Source organism: Lethenteron reissneri, chromosome 44, assembly GCF_015708825.2.
Source record: "Lethenteron reissneri isolate LAM-NWPU_2019-01 chromosome 44, ASM1570882v1, whole genome shotgun sequence".
Classification (NCBI taxonomy): domain Eukaryota; kingdom Metazoa; phylum Chordata; class Hyperoartia; order Petromyzontiformes; family Petromyzontidae; genus Lethenteron; species Lethenteron reissneri.
In genome coordinates, this window is record NC_083822.1 from 9,305,924 (window position 1) to 9,326,705 (window position 20,782).

General features: G+C 45.0%; 1 protein-coding gene across 4 annotated transcripts in view; it reads left to right on the forward strand.

Annotated features, from left to right (window-relative positions):
* The window catches only part of LOC133353602 (mitochondrial Rho GTPase 1-like), a 38,444-nt gene that overhangs the window by 4,286 nt on the left and 13,376 nt on the right, over positions 1–20,782 (forward strand). For 2 of the 4 annotated variants that reach the window (XM_061569972.1, XM_061569970.1), the window contains exons 7-18: positions 216–324; positions 1,542–1,643; positions 2,981–3,079; positions 4,008–4,116; positions 4,582–4,702; positions 5,515–5,599; positions 5,715–5,860; positions 6,969–7,069; positions 7,705–7,835; positions 11,076–11,156; positions 15,015–15,137; positions 17,753–17,961. In XM_061569972.1, the coding sequence (XP_061425956.1) occupies positions 216–324; positions 1,542–1,643; positions 2,981–3,079; positions 4,008–4,116; positions 4,582–4,702; positions 5,515–5,599; positions 5,715–5,860; positions 6,969–7,069; positions 7,705–7,835; positions 11,076–11,156; positions 15,015–15,137; positions 17,753–17,961 (1,416 nt within the window). Of the gene's footprint in view, positions 1–215; positions 325–1,541; positions 1,644–2,980; positions 3,080–4,007; positions 4,117–4,581; positions 4,703–5,514; positions 5,600–5,714; positions 5,861–6,968; positions 7,070–7,704; positions 7,836–11,072; positions 11,157–15,014; positions 15,138–17,752; positions 17,962–20,782 lie in introns of all 4 variants that reach the window. The other 2 variants (XM_061569971.1, XM_061569969.1) reach the window with 1 other exon arrangement.

Below are 20,782 nucleotides of genomic sequence, written 5' to 3' on the forward strand. Positions count from 1 at the left end.
GACAGGGGCAGAAACTATTATTGTTAGTCCATTGCTGCATGAGGACCTCCCCACACCTGAAGCATTGTTATAGGTATACATTATTTGTTAAAGAAAATGTTTTACACAAATTGGGTCTGCATTACTGCCAATGTAAATCGCTTGATTTTTTTTTTACCAATTCTAAAGGTATTGATCATATTTTTTGCCTGCCGGGCCGTGACTTAATTCCACAGGATTCCCATCATTCTGGTTGGTAACAAGTCTGACGTGGTGGACCACAGCACCATGGAGGCCATCCTGCCTATCATGAACCAGTACACGGAGATTGAGACCTGCGTGGAGGTAACGCATACACCCCGTCTCCGACACTACCCACGCGTCCATCACTCTAGCTCTCGGTATTATCAGCAATCAACTTCTGAATGAAAGCCTCCTCAAGATGAGCTTATGTTTGATGGTCCGTCAATGTAGCAACTGGTCCACCACCTCCGATTTATTTTATCTCTCCATTTCCACTGTAGATTTTCTCTTAATATGCATTCTCTCCTTTGGCTGCCGTATTCTCCTTACGAGCAAAGTGCTTTGCCTATCACAATTTTCTCAAACAATTACACTGAGATTATGACCCCTGCGTCCCATGTAACCACGTGTGTGTTGGCACCCACAGAAATGCACGTGTTTGTTTAAATAAATACTATCTTTTTAGATATATAGATGTGTTTTTTTTAACATACATTTTCAGCTTTGTTAACGTGAGTGAGAACAAAAAATTAAGTCAGTCGCTCAGTCAGAGCACCTTTAGAGACATCACAAAAAATATTGCAAACATCACACATTGCGTAGAGCAGGGGTCCCCAACCCCCGTGCCGCGGACCGGTACCGGTCCGTGGTCTGTTAGGAACCAGGCCGCACAGCAGGAGGTGAGCGGTGAGTCTGCGCGTGGCCCGCCCCCATTATTTTATTTACCACTTCCGTCCACGCCTCTTTCCCGCAATGCGCACTTGTCTCAGTCACACTGTTGGTAAGCTTACAAACTAACCCTAGCCAAAATGAGTAAAAAATAAACGTCGCTGGAGAGCTTCTTTGAAAAGGGGGAAAGACCCAATGTTGTGGACCGCTGGACTGTAGAGGGCATTGCCCTGGGACTGGGACTTATTGGGTTTGAGGCCCCTTGGGGGGGTGGCCTGGGGACTGGTGCCCATTGCTGTTGCCAGGACCCATTGTTGTTGGGCCCCAGTTGCTTTCTTCCGGCATGTGCTGCGGTGTTGCTTTCTCATCTTTCCTATGTTGTCTGCCCTGATTCTTCCCACCACCATCTTACTACCTTCCTGTAGTTTTTGTTCATTTTCGTAAAGTCTTTTGAGATGCAATTTCCTTTATCGCGCTATCTAAATGACTGTATTGTTGTTACAGTTTTTCAATGATGTAAAACTCCTTGAGCTAAGGCGCTCTATAAATATAAAAATAAGATGCGATGAATGTGAGTATGCAGTTTTTGGCTAAATGACCGATGAGGTTGAATGGATGTTGAACCAGGCGCATTGTTCTTGCTTCATTAGTGCTCAGCCAAGACGCTGAAGAACATCTCTGAGGTCTTCTATTACGCCCAGAAAGCCGTACTGCATCCTACCGCCCCACTCTACTGCACCGAGGACAAGGAGGTCTGACAGTTCCCAATTCCTCTCTTTGCCTTCGGCACCGCACATGGTTTCTTCAGCTAAGCTGTCTGATTATTTAAGTAATCAAACACTGACTTATATTGGTTCCATTGCTGGACTAATTGTAAAAGACAAAAAATAGTGGGGCAGGGGGGAGAGTCTAAGCTATGTTTTCAAGTGTGACGCTGGACGGGAGGTGATGGACAGCGTTTTTGATGATTTTAACAGCTTCATCGAGCGTGTTACACTTGGCCGGGGCTTGTAGAAGCGGCTGCCATTTAATGAGCCCGAGTATTCGACCGCAAAAAGAGGAGACGTTGTCTTCCTATCTATTCTGGTACAAAAAATAAGTCTGTGATACATTTTTACAGCTCTACACTGAAAGTTGTCTCACACTGAAATAGTTTTCTCTCCTTAGCACAGTTGTGATTTGTAACTCTTGACAGCAACGCTAATTGTGTTTTGTGCCAGAATATTTTAACAGGTAGTGCTTTTCGTAGTGGAATGCGTGAACTTTTTTAGCCCGTGCCTTAAATACGAGTCCTGTTTTATTGTAAAATATGTATTTTAACAATGAATGACATGCAGAAAAATACGTCTTAATGTAGTCTATGGTCGAAGCCAATGTTCTATTTATATAAAACCTTGTTTTATTTATTTTTTATCTTGCGCAATATCTATGTCCAAGTCGCCCAAAATGTGCCTTTCATCAAGTCTAGGAAGCTAAGTAGCAGATTAAAGTTTGCTTTGGGCTGCAGGGCTATATTGTAAGCAGGAGATGGCAGTGCAGCAATATATATCCAGATAGTCCCCGACTTACGATATTTCGATCACGATGGCGATAGCGATACGACAAAATTGTGAAATATTTTACATTTCGCACGGCAGGCAAACGCAGCAGCGTACGCGGTACGATGCTGTACGTTGGGACACTGCCGGGATGTACGCATCTCCCGCCTTGTGTGATGCAGATAGGATTGTTTCCTGAAAAAACTTTCTAGTTAATTGCAGTTCATATAGGTAGGCTAAGAATTTACCTTGTTTTTTTTTACTTAACATTTTACTGTGCAAAACAGTATTGTAATTAATAAATACATACAGTTTATACAGTACGGTAATGTAAATTGCTCTGTTTTGATAAATTATGACCATTCTTTAAGACTCCTGGGTAGGCGAGGCCATCCTCGACTTACGATATTTTTGACTTACGATGGGGTCGTCGTAACGCATCTCCATCGTAAGTAGAGAACTACCTGTATACACGTGGCAGTTAATGACAGTGTAGAACAGTTACTGACAAAATCTTGTCTGAATTTTGTATGCATCGCTTCCATCCACAGCTGAAACCAGCATGCATCAAGGCCCTGACACGAATTTTCAGAATCTCGGACCAGGACAACGACGGAGTCCTGAATGACACCGAACTCAACTTTTTCCAGGTGCTCGTCGATGTAATGTGCGATATAGTAATAGGAAGCTCAGGTGTGCAAGTTTGGTGGCCTGTCGAGGCAAGTGGCAGCATAGGCTTGATGGTCAAATTATCATTGTCAGTTTTCACGTTAAGTAAATTAACTTGACCCATGATCAACATTGAATCATTCACAGTAATATACGAATGTCATGATCTATCCTTGCCTGTCCAACAATTCAATGAGATTTGTAGTCGTGATTCAATTACATTTGTACTTGCGTTGTGAATAATTTATTGTCCTGTTTGTGCGGTCATGCGCTGCATTGGCCTCAATGTTGCAGCCAATATTTATCAAAGAATTGGCATGAATTATGAATGTAGTTTATTATTATACATTCATGTTGATGTGTATATGGTCAGCATAAGAATAAATATGAATTCATGAAATGTTAGTGTGGTGAAGTATGATCAGCAATCCTCATGACCAAAACGTCTTATGGAAGCCTTCATCCAGCATTGAATTGACAAAAGGGTGTAGATTATCCTCAATGTATGGAATGTATATTATTTTATAATATCTTCAGTTTATAATATCTTCAGGCGTCGTGACACGTGCCTTACAAATCAAATCTGCGATTGGACTCATACTTGCAACTTTGTACCCCTGGGACACGATGGGAAGGGGTGTAGATTCAAGAATATATGGCATGGAAAAAATAAAAAAGCTACTGGAAGAGAGAAGAGAAAGAATGGAAAAGATGAGGCTGTATGAGGGCCACGACGCTCCACAGAGCAGCGTCTGTTTTCACAGGGAGTGGGGAGAGTGATTCGGAGTGTTGGTGGCCACACAGAAGTCAAGTGATTTTTGGAAGGCTTGAACTGCTTTAGATATAGAAATAAGTTTCTCACTCCTAATATTTTTTTTTGTTTATACATTTGGAAACCGACCCACTCAGAGGACATGCTTCAACACGCCGCTGGCGCCTCAGGCCCTGGAGGACGTCAAAAACGTGGTGCGCAAAAACACGACGGACGGGGTGGCAGAGAACGGTCTGACGCTCATGGGTGAGATGCCTTTCACCACGCCATCATCCTTAACGCTTTCCAAATTCGGTTAAAAGTGATTGTGTTTGCTCTGTTTCTCCTTAATTAGGGTGGCGGGTGGGGGGGGTATGATAACTCTTGTAACGTTGAACCAATATGAATCAAACTTAAGGATAAAGTTACTAAATTTATGTAAGGGTTGCCCAACTATTTGTATTATAAGCATAGCGAAAGGGACTCAGCAAATGTTCGATACTGTTAATCAAGTTGTTACAAAGTCAGCACACATTGGAGAGCGTTACATAATCTGGCATATGCATGCTTTTTTTCCAATCTTCTTGTTTGCACCATTGGTTGGACCACGTTAATGTTTATTACAGCAGCCCTATAATGGCTTGCCATGTTGGAGCGCTTTAGAATCGTCATTATTCTGTTGTTATAATTTCATACATTGTGAACATTAACCCTTGAAATTGCCGACAACAGGGTTCCTGTTTTTGCACACGCTGTTCATCCAGCGTGGGCGGCACGAGACCACGTGGACGGTTTTGCGACGGTTTGGCTACGATGACGACCTTGAGCTCACGGACGACTACTTGCACCCACTGTGAGTTTTAGTTTTTACACAGCCCCTGGGCTTGCTGTCACAAACTCAAAGCCACAAGGTAGCCTGCCCGACAGCGGACAACCCTCGCAAACGTAACTTGATCTCGCTTGAAAGCTTTCACGTGAGTTTAAAATTTAATTAGGGCATGGGTGGGTAACCTACGGCCCACACAGAATGTCAGGGAAAGTGCTATTTAGGCCGACACGGCGCACACGGCGTATGGTGTGGTCACCGGTTCCGCAGGGGCCTCCAATGAGACCTCCATGAACCTGTTGCTCACTCTACAGAAGCGCAAACACACGTGAGGGGTGGAGAACCTACGGTACACAGGCTGAGATCACAACATAATTTCATCAAGCCGATGGCCACTGAGGCATACCACTGCGAAACGGCCCACAAACGATATTTATCTATCACTGCGAGCATCTTAGCTGCACTGATCGGGTACTCGAGGGATTGTGTACTCGAAGGGATTGTGTTTGACTTGGAAAGATTGTTTTTTTTATCATTACAGTGCATTTAGTCAATTCTATCACTGTATGGGCCTCTTAATGCTTGGTCGACACTCATTATTTTTGCCGTTATTGTCCTTGTTTGGCCCAGTAAATGTATTTGAGTCCTATTTGGTCCTTGGTAAGGTACAGAGGCCCAACTTGCTGCTGCATTAGTCCTTCCCCCGCATTAACGTGAACTGATATTCTTAGACAATTGCGAACTGCTTGCTCGTGGCTCTAAGCCCTTGGCTCCGAGAGCCTCAGCAGTCTCAAGTTGTTTTATAAGCAGAGTCAAGCGAGTGTCTCTCCCCATGATAGGCTTAAAGTGCCCCACGACTGCACGACAGAGCTGAACCACAGCGCCTACCTCTTCCTGCAGAGCATCTTTGAGAAGCACGACCTGGTAAGGCACAGCGCAGCCTGCGGAAATCGATTTTATTCGGCGAGACGACACGTTGTCACGTGCCTAACTATCACATATTTTACATGGACGACGCACTCTCGCGGTCTGTGGCCAGGATGGCGACGGCGCGCTGAGCCCCGAAGAGCTGAAGGATTTGTTCGGCGTCTTCCCGTACATGCCCTGGGGTCCCGACGTCAACAGCACGGTCCCCACCAACGACAAGGGCTGGATCACCCAGCACGGATACATGGCGCAGTGGACGTGAGTGTGTGTGCACGCGTGTGTAGTGTAGCGGTTAGCGCGCTGCGCTATGAACCTGGCGACCCGGGTTCGATTCCCGCTCACGGCCAACACCAGTGACGATTATCTGAACCGGTCCTGGGCCTCCCCTAGGTCGACTCAGCCTGAAATGAGTACCTGATGCGGTGTGTGAATATCGCCACTGGGGAGACAAAGGCAGTCGGGCGTGGTGCTGGCCACCGACCCCCTCGTGTACCGTTCCGGCCTTCATAGGTGCTCGCTAACAGCACTTGTCCCTACAGTCTGTTAAGGCTATACGGGGGATCTTTTGTGCACGCGTGTGTGCACGTGTGTGTGAACTCGCACGCTGACTCACCCGGCATTGAAGCAGCATGGCTCATCCTGCAGGTGGCACCGTTGGATGCGTTAAGAAATCTGGACACTCCCGAGGGCTAACGTTAATGTGTCTTAGTTGTGTCCAATATTTGTGTTGCCTCCGAAACGTCGTGATTTTATTGTTTTTATTTTTTTATTTTATTTTCATTAATTTTAATTTCATTTTTTACCTACGTGACTTTACCGAAAGAACTAAGAGTATGAATCCTTGCAGTCACGAAAGCTTCAAATCTAGAAATATTTTAGGGTTATGGTTTTTTTTATTTAAAGCTTTCGTGACTGCAGGGATTCATATTTTTGGTTCTTTCGGTAAAGTCACTTGACTTTACCGAAAGAACCAAGAATATGGTTATGTTTTTCTTTAATTTCCTCTCGCAGGTTGATGTTCAAATCACTTGTCCACCTTAATGCCACATCATCACGTTCATTTAGGTTGTTACATGTTTCTGAATTATTACATTGGTACGACGCACTGATTAAAAACATTTCAACGCTTAGTTATGTTGATTTATCACCGTCAGCTTTCCAAAAGGACTCCAACCTGCTCTTGCCCAGCTTTTATTTAATAACATTAATCCCGGTCTACTTTCAATAAACGTCCAAGGTGCACATAGTATGTCATGGTTTGTTTTACTTGTGTTCCTCCAATATATATATATATATCTCCGACGTAGCAAATGTTATGCTTCTGGTGGTTTTGTCATATAATGCAACTCGAGGCTGTCTGTGGCAGGCTGACTGCCTACCTGGATGTCCGTCACTGCCTGGAGTACCTGGGGTACCTGGGCTACCCGTTGCTCACTGAGCAGGAGACGCAGACATCTGCCATTGTGGGTGAGCTGCTCCGCTTTGGGTTGGTTTGGTGCCGTAGATTTTTATTATCAGCATCATCATTGTAGATTTCTAGCTTCATAAATACATTAATTGACAATAGGTTATGTTGTACTATACTATGCTCCTATGTTTATTTTTTTATTCCTGAAATTTCTCCCCACTCGTGGGGTTTGCATGCCTGGTCCACTCATTCCTGTCCTGGGCCATTGCCACATCCACTCCACAGTCTTTGATATCCTGGATCACCACTTTAAACTACATTTTCCTAGGCCTGCATCTCAGCCTCTACCCTTCCTTGGGCTTCCATGTTCATCACCCTTCTTCTGATGTGGTTTTCCTGTCTCCCGCCTTCAACCTGCATTGACCCAGCATGTTCAAATAAGCCCCATAACTGGCATGGCATAGATAGGCCCTCATCCTGTGATGGATTTATTACAGCCTTTTCATATGTCCATAAATGTCTTCGGAATGGTATAAAGCACACCATAAGTTTATCTCATCTAGGAGTAGCCATTCAATAGCACTTTGGAGAAAAAAGTAATTAGCTGAGACAAAAAATTTAGTAACTTGTTTTTACCATGTGTGTTACCCAATTTTTTTAAAGGCCTTGAATTTGTGCGTTATCCTATTTACAGTGATGAGGGATAAGAAGATTGACCTGCAGAAGAGGCAGACTCAGCGCAGCGTGTTTCTGTGCCACGTCATCGGCGCCCGCGGATCAGGAAAGAGCGCTTTCCTTCAGGCCTCCCTGGGCAGGAACATGGCCGTGAGTCCCTGTGTTCACCCGTCCCTCGTTAGAGAGTGGCCCTTGCCTCTGCCGTTGTTGTTCTTGATCCGTTCAGTCATCGTGAGTAGCTCATGGACAATTAATGACATGTATGTTTGTTGAACCTCTTTCGCACCGTACATAGCCAACCGTGCTAATTGTAGTTGCAAATAGCGCCTTCCGTATGACATGGTAACGCCACTTACCATCTCGATATTTTGCCACACTGACTCGTAGGACTTTATTTTTAGGAGAGTCCTGCATTGCATTTAAATTTTAAGATGTTTTCAGCCAATGAACCCTTTCCCGTTCCGAGATGTCTGCAAGTTGGAGGGCGGGTCCCGTTCACAGCTGAATCTCGGAACGCGCAAGCCGCTCAGCCTTAATTTTATTTAGAGAGGCATAGCGCCGTTGTTATTAAAGACATTGTACTCGCCGCAGAGAACTGTTGCGACACCACCGCACCCGATGATAGCTGGCGCCAAACTTTGCCACACACCCTCCCGCATGGCCTTTTACTTTTGATTCTTAGACGTACGTTAATCGGAACGGAATCGGAAGAACGGGAAACGGTTAATGAGTGTTGGATACAAGTGGAGGAAACCAGAGCACCCAGAGAAAATTCCCCACGCGTGCCAGGGGGCAATACTCTATCGGCGTACAGATGGAAACAGATGCCAGTTAGTCCACTTGCTGTACTGCCTTCTCCTGGTGACCCAGGGTATGGTGCCTCAATCCCCACAGGAAGGGGAGCTTCAAAACATACTGTGCGATCTGCCAACTCTCGCCTCTGCAGTGCTGGATTACAGGCTTGCGCCACCACTACCCATCCACTGGTTCACTCGCCAACATCGATGTGAATTTATAAATGCTCCAGATCGACTCCCCCATCATACGTGAGAAGGCTTTGAGCGGCTTTACTGTGTTTACTAAAAATAACTTGGGTGGATTTTCCATGGCCTGCATATAACGACATTTTATCGAGCGGAAACCCTATATATTTTTTTATAAATGGAAACAATTCCAAATCAAATTCTCTGAAGCTCAAACTCTGAACAAAGCTCAAAGCAATGCTATATTGTTGTTGCTTGGTATGTTTTTCACAATGTGCAGAAATATCACGCACCAGGCAGGAGTTAATTGTGAACTCAAGAACTGGCTTCTGCTTTTTGGTGGTTTCAGTGCTCTTTTCTTTCACCTTTTTTATTTCTATACGAATATTTATATATATAAAGCAACTAATGATAAAAGCTGAATTAGCGCAGTATTTTGAGGGTAACAGTGCAAGTTCTTGCCTCTCACAGCAGGGTGCGCTACAAGTCCTCTGTTTTGGATTGTTCAGTTGTGTTCCTCGCACTGTTAAAACAGCTTGCTCGTAAAAACCCTTGTTTGTGTCTCCCAAATGGAGAGACACGTTGAAATGACCCAGAAACCCTCTGCTCATGTGTCCTGGTTAGGGGTGTTCATCGTTTTTTGTAATGTATTATTTATCGATGTTAGAATCGATTATTGATTCCTAAAGTCATGGAATCTATAATTGAATCAAGTTGAATTTCACTCGCGATCGAACCACTCGGTATAAGTGAACGAACGTTCAAATCACACGGTGCGTTAATATTTGTTTAGTTGGTGGCAACCATCAGGCACCAGCAGTTGGCCTTATCAGTCACTACGTGGATCGCTTGCAAAGACACAGAAGCGTGCACATACACGCAGAACGGGACTTAGATTTGTATTATTGATGTGTGCGGTAAATGGCTAATCCCGTTTTTTTCATTTGCCTTCTGCAATTTTCTGGTCTATATATGATTTTGCATTTTGTTTGCAGTGTCTCTTTGCAGTACTTGTTTGTAGTATGTTGAGTGGTGTTTGTGACTTGTGAGCACTGGGGCGGGGGTTGCTGAACGAATGCAGCCGGCGACGATGACGCAAACAAATAAAGCTCGCATGCCCAGGGCGTCCGGCTTTCATCCCGCCCTCTGCTCACTTGCCAGCGCGCCTGGGGACACGCGCGCAATGTGGCGAGTGACGCCAGCTTACGTAATGCACAGCGCCTCTCTAGCCACCACTATTATAGAGTGAGCTACCGAACAAGTTCGTTTTTAACTAATTTGTTCTAAAGGCCCACTGAGCTGTGTAGCTCTTTTTTAGAAGCAACATGGCCACAAATTATAGCTGAACGAAGTGGCTTATTTTGTGGAAATTTATAGTAGCCAAATACTCTAAACACATGTTTATAAATGTGGAGGAAAAAGCCAGTGGACCCAGAGAAAATCCACAGGGAGATCATGTTAACTCCAAAAGTACAGATGTCAGGGACAGGATCGAACCCACAACCTCCTGTATACCAGGCGAGGCAGTTAACATCTCACCACCAAGTCGAAAATCCAAAGCGGTGGGGTGTTTTTCTGCGTCATAAAATTAAGTTTTTTTATTTGTAACACTGATGAGCGTCATGCTTTGGGTATAATGGCCTAATTGAGAAGCTGTGCTATTATCTAAAATTGCGATGTACAAATGCATATGCACTGAAATGTTGCATGGGTGTTATTTGACCTCATACAAAACATTGGCTGGGGAATGATCTAATGGTCTATGTGTGTGTGCATATATATATGGTTTGCATTTGTAAAGCAGTTTAGGCTTGGCATGCTTTCCTAATCCATTCAAAGATGCGATGAGGTAATACACCTGTGTGTGTACAGTAGTTTCATTAACGCATATGAAGTCAGCATTATCCCGTCACCACATGTATACGGAGCACCATTTAACTATCTTATAGAGCTTTTTGTTACAGAGTATTGCATCCAATGTGAAGCCAGTATGCCAATGTCTTCTTACATTGTACAAGTACAAACCATTTGTCCACTGCCGAATGAGGGCCTCCCCGGGTTGTGAAGATGAGGAGCATTGATGTGGGAGCATATCAATAAAGCACAACAACGTAGCCCCGCAGCGTATAATAACCTGCTGTGCGTTGCGGCCACCTGTCCAGGCACTAACCAGGCTCCATCGCTGCTCATCTTCCGAGATCTGATGAGATCGGGTACATTCCCGGTGATTTTGACGTGTGCTTTTTTCAGTGAGGCTTTTTTTATTTGACCACACAAATTCCTGAGCGCGTCCTGCAACTGCGGTGTTCAGTTCAACGACAGGGAACTTTGTGCTGGTTTTTATCACGATGCATGAATTTACTGTTTTCCTCCATGTTTGTTTCTGCGTGTGTTTACCGTGCAGAAGCAGAAACAACTGAGAAGCGATCACTGTTCTTTCTATGCCATAAACTCGGTGCAAGTGTACGGACAGGAAAAGTACCTGCTGGTGAGTAATGGTTGTTCTCGCCCGGGTGAAAGTTTCTTCCCTTCCCACCGCGTTCTCTCCCTCTTCCACTCCCTCTTCCATCTGTCCGTCCCTCCTTCCCAAACACCTTTCCGGGGTGATTCATGCAAGCTGCGTCGGGCGTAGAGATTGCACTGGTGACCCGTGTGTGCACCTGCTTAATCATCGCCGGATGCTTTGAGTAATGACGAAGGTGATAGTGTGCCAACGGCACGTGACGCGCGTGCTGCAGGACCTTCAGAGAGGAACCCGGAGTCATGCATCAGTCAAGCCTGTGTGGATCGCAGCACCTAGAGCCACGTCATGCCTCACGTCCTCGGCATTCACTCCCATTTGGAACAGCTGGTAACCTGGGATTCAATTATCCACGAGACCAACGTACAAAAAATGTGATTCTGGGAGATAAAATGCACAGGGAAAGATGTTGATGGTTGGATTTTAGGGTGCTGGATGCAGGTAGATGAGAGGAGCATGTGGATTAGAGAACATCAGTACATTAAAGCCATTCTAACTGTTAAAAAGTTAGTTGGCATAGGATTTTGGCCGATGTTTCAGAATACTGTAACAAGAGATGGGCAGGCAATCTATCATTCATCTTGAATGGAACGCATCCGAGAGGACGTCCACTGAGGTTATGGAGAGGTAAAGCGCGCTCATTTGCAGGTGCCAGCGAGATTGTTACATGGCTGGATTGTGAGAGAGATGGCCTGAAGAGGCGTTCTTCGCTCATTGGATTAATCTTGGCTTATGATGGTGACGAATGGATACAAAAAATGGCACGTGGCGTTAGCAGCCGAGTTTGAACGTGCCTCGCACTGTAAAGTTCCCCAAGACCGGAGTCATTGATCGCTGTGTGTATTGAACACTCCACTATCGATTCCCATTCACTGCAGATCGACTTGTTCGTTTCTGTATAAACCGAGGAAAAGTTTTTTGAAAATAACATTGACTTTTGGGACATAATCACCACTGATGCCATTACCGCACTGACAACGTGCCTGGCTGGACGCGTTTAAATTATGAAAAAAAAAACGTCAGTTCGCACACGTCTGATGGCTCACTCGTGTAACCGGCTTGTCTGCCTTTAGACGGAGAGAGAGATTTGTGTGTAATGGGTGGGCGCGGTGCCACTAGGAGAGAGAGATAAATGATGTAGCAAAGCCGGAAAAAGGGGTAGATCTTGCACTCATCACTGAGCCAGTTCATACTGGCTTGCTTGGCCTCGGCCCAACAGGAGTAGCTTCAGCAGTAGCTGAGTCATTTCTGCTGGGCTTTAGCAAAGCGTGCCATCTGTTGACAAAGAGCGGATGTTAAAGACCATCACAGTCATCGGTTGGATGACTGTGATGGTCTTTAATCTAAATATGCCACATTTGAAAAAAATGCATACTTTAATGAGCAGCATTTTCATTGTACTTTTGAATGCTGGGCTTTTGTGAGAAATAGATGGTGAATGCTTAGATGTGGGGACATTTAAAAAAAATTGGATTTAATAAATACTTGATTAGAAGCTTTCGTGACTGCAGGAATCCATACTCTTAGGTTCTTTCGGTAAAGTCACTTAGGTATAAAATAAAATAAATCACGACATTTCGATACAGCAGTTCTCCTGCTGTATCTGTTCCACCTCATGACGGTCGCTTGTGTTGCGATCGAAACGTCGTGATTTATTTGATTTTATACCTACGTGACTTTACCGAAAGAACCAAAGAGTATTAAGAAATACTTTAAAACAATGGGATGGTGCGGTGGTACTGAAGCTGTGCTGTGATCCCGGCATCCTAAGTTGGATTCTCGACCACGGTCAACATCGGTGGCGAGTGATTGCCGAGCCGGTTCTTTTCACTTTATTTTGACTCGCACAGACCAGCGTGGTGAAGTATGCTCAAACAACCCCCGCATGACCGAAAGGCTGCAGAGAGGCCTTCATCCAGCAGTGCTCTTGTAGATCACACGATGAAAACATTTTGACAAGAGTGTCTTTACATAAGACACAGTTTTATCTGTCTCTTTACTTCTAATACATGACATTGAGCCTTTTATTTTTACTGGAATATGTTGATGAACTGGATGTGTACTATTTTAAGATATGCACTGCTGAGCTCACACAATAGACAACACCTTCAGAATTCTAAATATATCTGTCTAAAATACACACTTTATCTTGCCTCACTTCACGTTTTTTGCATTTTACGCGTGTAGGGAGGTATTTAACGTGTAATAACATGCCTTTAGATAAGGTTATGGTATTCGACATCTCGCGCTCATAACTCTTAAATGCTGGCGCCAATGTTTTACGTGGGTGAAATTTGCACCAGATCACCGGTGTCGCATGCTAAAACCCACTGTGTGCATCATGTGAAAAGAGCAGGATGGAAAAGGGCACGGTTTCCGAGACCGGCATTGGAGTGATCTCCATGTATCCGGCGGCCAAGGGGAAGACCTAAGGGCAGATTGTGGTCTACTGTGAGGGCAGATCGGGGAGGTTCCGTGTCTGCGGTGCAGCAGCTGCGGGATCTGGCTAGAGGGTTGAGAGCGTTGGCGAGGTGTGGTGGCATCAACGGCTTTGGCCACGATGCCATCTTGTTCTTGAAATGAGCAGGAGAGAAACAAGCTTGAGAGATCAAAAACACGCAAACCGAACAAACGCGGTTCCTGTGAATGCTTAGTAGTAGTGGTCAAGCTCGTCAGTAGCATTAAAATCTCTACGAATAGACAACCAGCTGTTACGAAGTTTAGGGCCTCACTTGGCTGGCAGTTGTCAAACATACGTGTCATTCGAACCCAGGGGATTATTTCAAGTCCTGATTAAAGGCAGGACTTGGCCGACAATCTAACCACTGCTATTGTTTGCAGTGGCGGTGACAGCCCTCTGCGGTGTGACGGTTTTGTAACTCCCCGGGCAAGTCGGGACGAAACTGGCCTCAACATAAACCATGTCATCATCGAGCGTTTAGCAAGCGTCATCCCATCAAGCTGAGCTCTTGCTTCTGTGGGTATCGGTATAAAATTGTTCCAGCTGAATTTATAAAAAGCTTAGTTTTATCTAGGGAGCACAGTTGCCTACGTCACACAGTTCTGCTCATACTTATTTTTATTTTGAGCCAGCAGATTGGGGGGGGGTCTAAAAGGGAATTAAAATGTGTTTGCTGCGCTGTGGTGATGAAATGTCACCCGCGCATCGCCTCGCTCGAGTTCTCTATCGTTTGATTGATTTAGTGAACATATCCGTCACTAGGCGCCAACATCTCAAGGGCATTGCCTTGCATTGCTCTACGAGGAAGGTGGCGCACACGGTAGATTAGATTAGCGCGAGAGATTAGCCAGGTTTTTAAACAACTATGTTTGTTTTTACTTTAACACGTTTGGTTGCAAAATGTACATGTGGAAAAATACTATTGTGTTTATGGACTTCACTTCCCCGTCATGGCACAATGTGGTTTGACCCCCTCCCCCGTGGAGAAAATGCATGAATAGCTCAATTTAAATCTGCCAACTACTCAGTGACTCTTTGTTGAATGTTATACACATGTAATGTGTACTTGATTGGAAAGCCTTGTCCTCTGCAGCATGCTCGCGTTTTACAAAAAAGAACTCGCGAGTATATTTATAGAAATGTAACACATTTAATCTTCTTTCCTCCTCCTCCCCCGCGCACACAAACAACCGCATACTCGCACACACTTGTCATGCAATGCCACAATCCAAACGAATGCCCTTCACTGCCCCTTTCACCTCTACCCTACGATTCCCTTGCCACTCACTCCAAACCCCCTCTACCCCCTCTCCCCCCCCCCCCCCTTCCCGATGCAATAAAATTCTGAAAATATTGCCGTGAAGCTGCATGAGATCGATACGGAGTCCGATCTGCTGACCTCAGCCGACACGGCGTGCGATGTGGCCTGCCTCCTGTACGACGCACACAACCCCAAGTCCTTCGAGTACTGCGCGACCGTCTTCAAGGTAGGGTGCTCATTCGCTTCACTCCCATTGCCAGTTTTTGCCGTTGCGCCATGTTGTACGAACCGGGAATGCCTTTCCTGAACAAGCTCTCAGCTTGTCGAGCGAAATGTCGGACATTTTTGCCGAACAAAACTCGGTGCAAACAAATTGCGGAGAGTTTGTTCTTTGTGTTGGATGTCTTGATTGATCTTTATAGTGGTGCCTCTGGCAGATTTTTTTTTCCAGTTCTCATGGTGAAGGTATTTTTCCTTCAGCGTTTCCAGTTTTTCCCCCTCTAAATATTCTCGACGCCATACAGCCATCCAGTGTTTTGGAGGTCTCAAGCTCATATCCCTTCAATAACGCCTTGGCAGCAATTGCTCGTAGGGAATTAATGACGCAAAAAGCCCACGCATGGCAATGACTCGGATTGCCGATCAGTTGACCCCGTTGGAGAATTGGCCATAAAAGAAACTTCAACGTAAACTCGACCCTTAGATTCGTCTTGGCACAAATAGAACATAGCCACGGCCTTAATGTCAACCCGACACTTGCCAATTATATGTGTGCATAGCTGTTTGGAAATGCTTGGCTTGCACGTTGCCAAGCCCTAATTACAATGTGTCCTTCAGGGCACATGTAGATGAGGCTGTGTTTGTGTGTGTCTGTACGTATGTGTGTGTACGTATTTGTGCATGTGTGCGTGTTCCCTTGCCCTTGAGCCAACCAGCATGCCTGGTGACTTATTGCTGATATGACGTTGGTTGTCCTGATGCAGCAGTGGCAAACAGCGTGGGGAATGTTGATAAAAAGGACCTCCCTGTTGTGGTGTTTGTCAGTGACATCTCTCACTTACTGTGCCTTTGTTAAAATATAGCTGGGGCTATAATATAGCTTGTTTGGACTTTACTTGGTGTCATAAAATTGCCTCCTTGTATGATCCAGGTATTTGTGTAAGGCTCATGAATAAGTCAAAGGTGATGAATTAACAAGAACCCCTGCCACGATGTTGGATGGTAATGTCTCCATACTCGAGAGTTTGGGGGGGGTGGGTGGGGACGAAACTGGATTGTCTGGCACCGCTCACACTGTACGCCCTTGTGCATCTCCTCCAGAACTTCATTGTCATCTCTTCATCCCCGCTGCTTACGTGTGTCGTGTAACCTCCGACATTGTGTTAAACAATGAATGAGTCACCTTCGGTCTCGGACAATGCAATGTGTGGTCAGCCTAACTTGTTTTGAGATGGGAACTCATTGAAATATTTTTAAAAGAAAATGATTGGAGCTTTGTAGTGAAGGGGCATTGTTAACCCAAGTCACGATTGCCTTTTATTTATGTTAATTGACAGACCAATCCTAGATCCATGCACAGCAAATAACTCGTTTGTATCTCAACATAAAATAAGTAGATTGCACAACCTATTGGCTGCACAGCCTTCTGGGAGTGCATCTTTTCAGCTGCATTAGTTCCAATACAAGCAAATGCTGGACTGGTTTTGACATCACCGTCTCATCAGCAGAGTTAGACCTGCTTGAACCAATACTGATGAACTGCCTGATGTTTCTTACCTGTGGATGACGATAAAACCCATCATATGAAAATTATAAGTGCAGGCTGGAATATGTGAAGGGCACTGTGCTGCTGTTGTATATTTGCAAAAAAAACAGTACTTCCTGTAGAAGTGCATTGTGGTCCTCTTGTCTTGTTTAAAACTTCTACCCATTATAGCAAAGGACCCTTAATGTAAGAAATTGGTCCTAGTTTTATGGAAAGCTGTACAACGCAACACAAAGTAATCATTAAGTGCCATTGTGGAGAATGCTAACGAAATAAATATTGCCTCCTTCCCATATTCGTTTCCACATGAAACAATTTGAAGTATCCATGCACGTGTGACCTGGGACTTAGGAAGGCTTTTGAGCATGTGGCATGTTTAGTTGCACATGTGGCATATTTTATTTTCAAACAACGAATGCTTTTTAAAAGCAACAGCTGAGAGCCAGAGGGGTGCATTGAATGCTGCGGCTGTGTCCATGTGCGTCCCTTTGCCGTTTGGTTTGCCGAATGTCGACCTTTGTTTTCGATCTGCGAGTTAACTCGCACTTGCGGGTCTGTATGTTGTTTCAAAAGTTTTTACAATTTGGAACGCTGTTTTTCACTTTCAAATTTATGGGTGAATTTTTTTCAAAATGCAGCAAAGGCTGTTGCTGTATTTTTGTCCCACATTAGCCTTGTAAAAGAAATATCTGAGTGCATTCTTAACCTATCTGTAAATATAGCATATATGATAATAAAATGTATTTTTTTTACAGAATGCCAGAAATTAGGAATCAATACGATGTTTTTTTTTGTTTTTGGAGTAATTTAACTTGTTCACGTATATTTTGAAATGTCATTAACTTAGCCAGGAAAGCTTCACAATCTAAAGACCCACTCAGAGGAGGGTCCGGCAATGCGGGGTGTTTGGCCTGTTCCTGCGAAATGAACGTTTTGCAGTTTGTGCTATACACTCTTTGCAAAGCGGCCGTTTGCCTGAGACCCGAGGTCTCGGGTGGCGCCGCCTGTCCTGCCTCCACTTAACGACGTTCGTGTTTCCACCACCGTCCCCCAACTGTGCCCGCGCGCCGGAGCAGCAGCACTTTGCGGAGCGACGCGTGCCGTGCCTGGTGTTGGCCAACAAGGCGGACCTGCGCGACTCGCTCTCGGGCGCCTCCTTCCTGCAGAGCCCCGCCGAGTTCTGCCGCAAGCACCGGCTGCCGCCGCCGATGTCCTTCACGTGCAGCACGGGCAACAGCCCCGCCAGAGACATCTTCATCAAGCTCGCCACGCTCGCCGCTTACCCGTGCGTACCACCCGTGCTCGTCGCTCCGCGAGCGCCCTTGGGGTTGATTTTTTTGTCTCGTTCTAATGTTGTTTGCCATTTATTCATGAGAATGCACTCACCCTTGCTGCTCGGTAAGCAATGTCCGCACCCCTGATGTCAGCACCTGTCAAAGCCCACAATGAGTTAGTGGGCTGTAGCCTTTGTAATCGACTTGATCTTAGATGAGTTCTTGGCACGGTGTGTCAACATCGGCACTGGGGAGACAAGGGTGGCCGGGCGTGGTGCGAACCACACCACCCTCTGGCACGCCTAGCCGGCTTTCATAGATGCTCGCTCACAGCACTTGTTTTTTGTTTTCTTATTTTTGATCGGCATCTATGGGACTATGTTGTGCGCAACAGAGGGCAGTGCTGAAAAATCAGTTGCTGCACTGTACTGTGCTCTCTATTCTCCTACGTCAACGCTGTCCGCCTTCACCAACGCACACTGGCCAGCATTGTGAACAAATAGCCCTCATGAGCCGCATGGCCTGGGAAGGCCTTCATCCAGCAGTGGATTGACAAATAAGGCTGCACGTGTACGTACGTGTACATACTGTTTAAAGGCGACCACATCTCGACGCTGTGCAGAAATAAATAGCGGGCATATTTATTTTCTAGAGAGAAGCAGGATTTCATTGGCAGAGGGAAAAAGGTCTTGTTTTATTGGTTACATGTAGATCGATACACAGGTGACCTTTATAACATGGTTATAACCCATTGAAAGGTCGATTTTTCAAAGTAAGGAGATGACGGCATTTTCATTTGGAACTCCCATGGCGAGCAGTTTGTAGCCTTGTGTTAAAGAATGACCCCGGAAGATGATTTCATACTGCTACTTCTGAATTTAATAGAACCCTCTCCCATGCTGTGGTTTCAAAAGAGTGCTCATTGCATATCGGTCATGAGTAAAATTCAGTGAAAAACTAAACTTGCAAAAACTCGATTTTATGCAATTCCATTCACACATGGCATGACAGCGCTTTGCATAAACTATCTCAGCCCTTAGCATCTATAACTTTAAAACGCATCTATAAATAACGTTTATATCTTGGGGTGTTTCTTGGTGTTTTTGTTGGCATCCAAATGACCCGGGTTGAAACAACTCCCAACTCGTGACGACCACTTTTAATCACAGGTGGCTGAATCCGAGATTTCAGCAGTGCTGATTATTTATGACTCCTGTCATGAAATGATTATTATTTTTCGTGAAATAGCTTAATAAGGCTGTTAACTGTTTTTATATTTGGTGGTGGAAGGTGAAGTCATTTTGAGTCCAACAGGTGATTATGCGGTGAAGCAGTGGTGTAATCTTCATTGACCAGAACGGTAAAGTATGGTCAAACAACGCCCACTCCCAACGTGGAGTGGTGAGGCCTTCATCCAGGAGTGGCTTGCCAAATGGCTACATATTATTATTTTCTTGGTTCTTTCGGTAAAGTCACGTAGAATGGAAATAATAAAATAATAAAAATATAATATAATAAAATGATTCTCACGACGTTTCGGCCACAACGCAAGCAGCCGTCCTCAGGTGAAGAACAGGTCTGTCGAGAAGACAGAGTCTGTCTTACCGAAAGAGCCAAGAAGATGAATCCCTGCAGTCACAAAAGCTTTAAATCGAAAAATATTATTATTTGTTAGCTACGAGATGGTTTAGAAAGTTTGCCTTCTGATAGCAATCCTTTTCTTAAACAAGCAGCCTTAGTCACCTCATTTGTATGTACACGCTGCACTCAGTCCTCACTCGGGTCAGCACTGATAGAAGCTTATCATAATACTCCATTGTATGAGATGTTGACCAACTCCCAGATGGCGAGATAGCATTCTTGGAGCCTTTGTTTTGTAGAGGTGGGTGCTTGCGCCAGGCAATGCAGTGTTGTCTGCAGTGGTTGCAGTGTTGCTGGTCTTGGGGGCTTTGTGGTGCCCACGTGAACGTGGTTGTGCAAGCAGCGCCTGGCTGCATGTCCTGGAAATATTACACAGAGGCAATAAGCCTCTGTGTAAATGAGCCTCCGTGTAAAACGTGGGACCCGTCCCGTTTTAACGCGTGACATTTGACGTCTCCCAGAGAAACTCGGCACGGGATGAGATGTGCAGTGCATTTGCCCCAGCGTAGCTCGTGGTAATGGATGACGCACTTGTCGTAAGCCAGACAAAAACAATAAATGTCAACGTATGTTTTCCAAAACTTGATAATAATAACAATTTACATTTATTTTTAAGGTGGCTTCCACTAATAAGTTGTTGGTAAGATGCGATTATCACTGAAATAAATCCAAATTGGCAGCTTCATTTTCCCTTCATGGACAGCCATATGACCTCAGGATATTAAGTGTCCTGAAGATGAATTTGCATGCCGAATTTAACACAAGACCTTGACATGTCAATGCCACATTAGAATCCATGAATATACAGGGCTAATAACGAAGCCTATGACCAGATCATCAAGAATGCACCCTGATCTCGTTGGATGTCAGATCCTGAAGATTTGAGCCTGATTAGTGCTTGGATGCTTGACCACCATGCATAGCAAGGGCTTTGTTGTGGGCCACAATATATTGTTGTACTACTGTTATATTCCTATGTCTATGCTCCCCACTTCCAACGTGGATTGACCAGCGAATTGAAGTATGGTCAAACAACCCCCGCGACCTGCACAATCGTGGCGGAGGCCCTGGTTTAGCAGTGGATTTGCTCAGAGCTGTATAAGTATTGCACATCCATCCCACATGGATTTAGTTATTGAAAGAGGGGACTCATTCATTGGACTGGCTTGCACCAGTTTTCCAACACGGTGC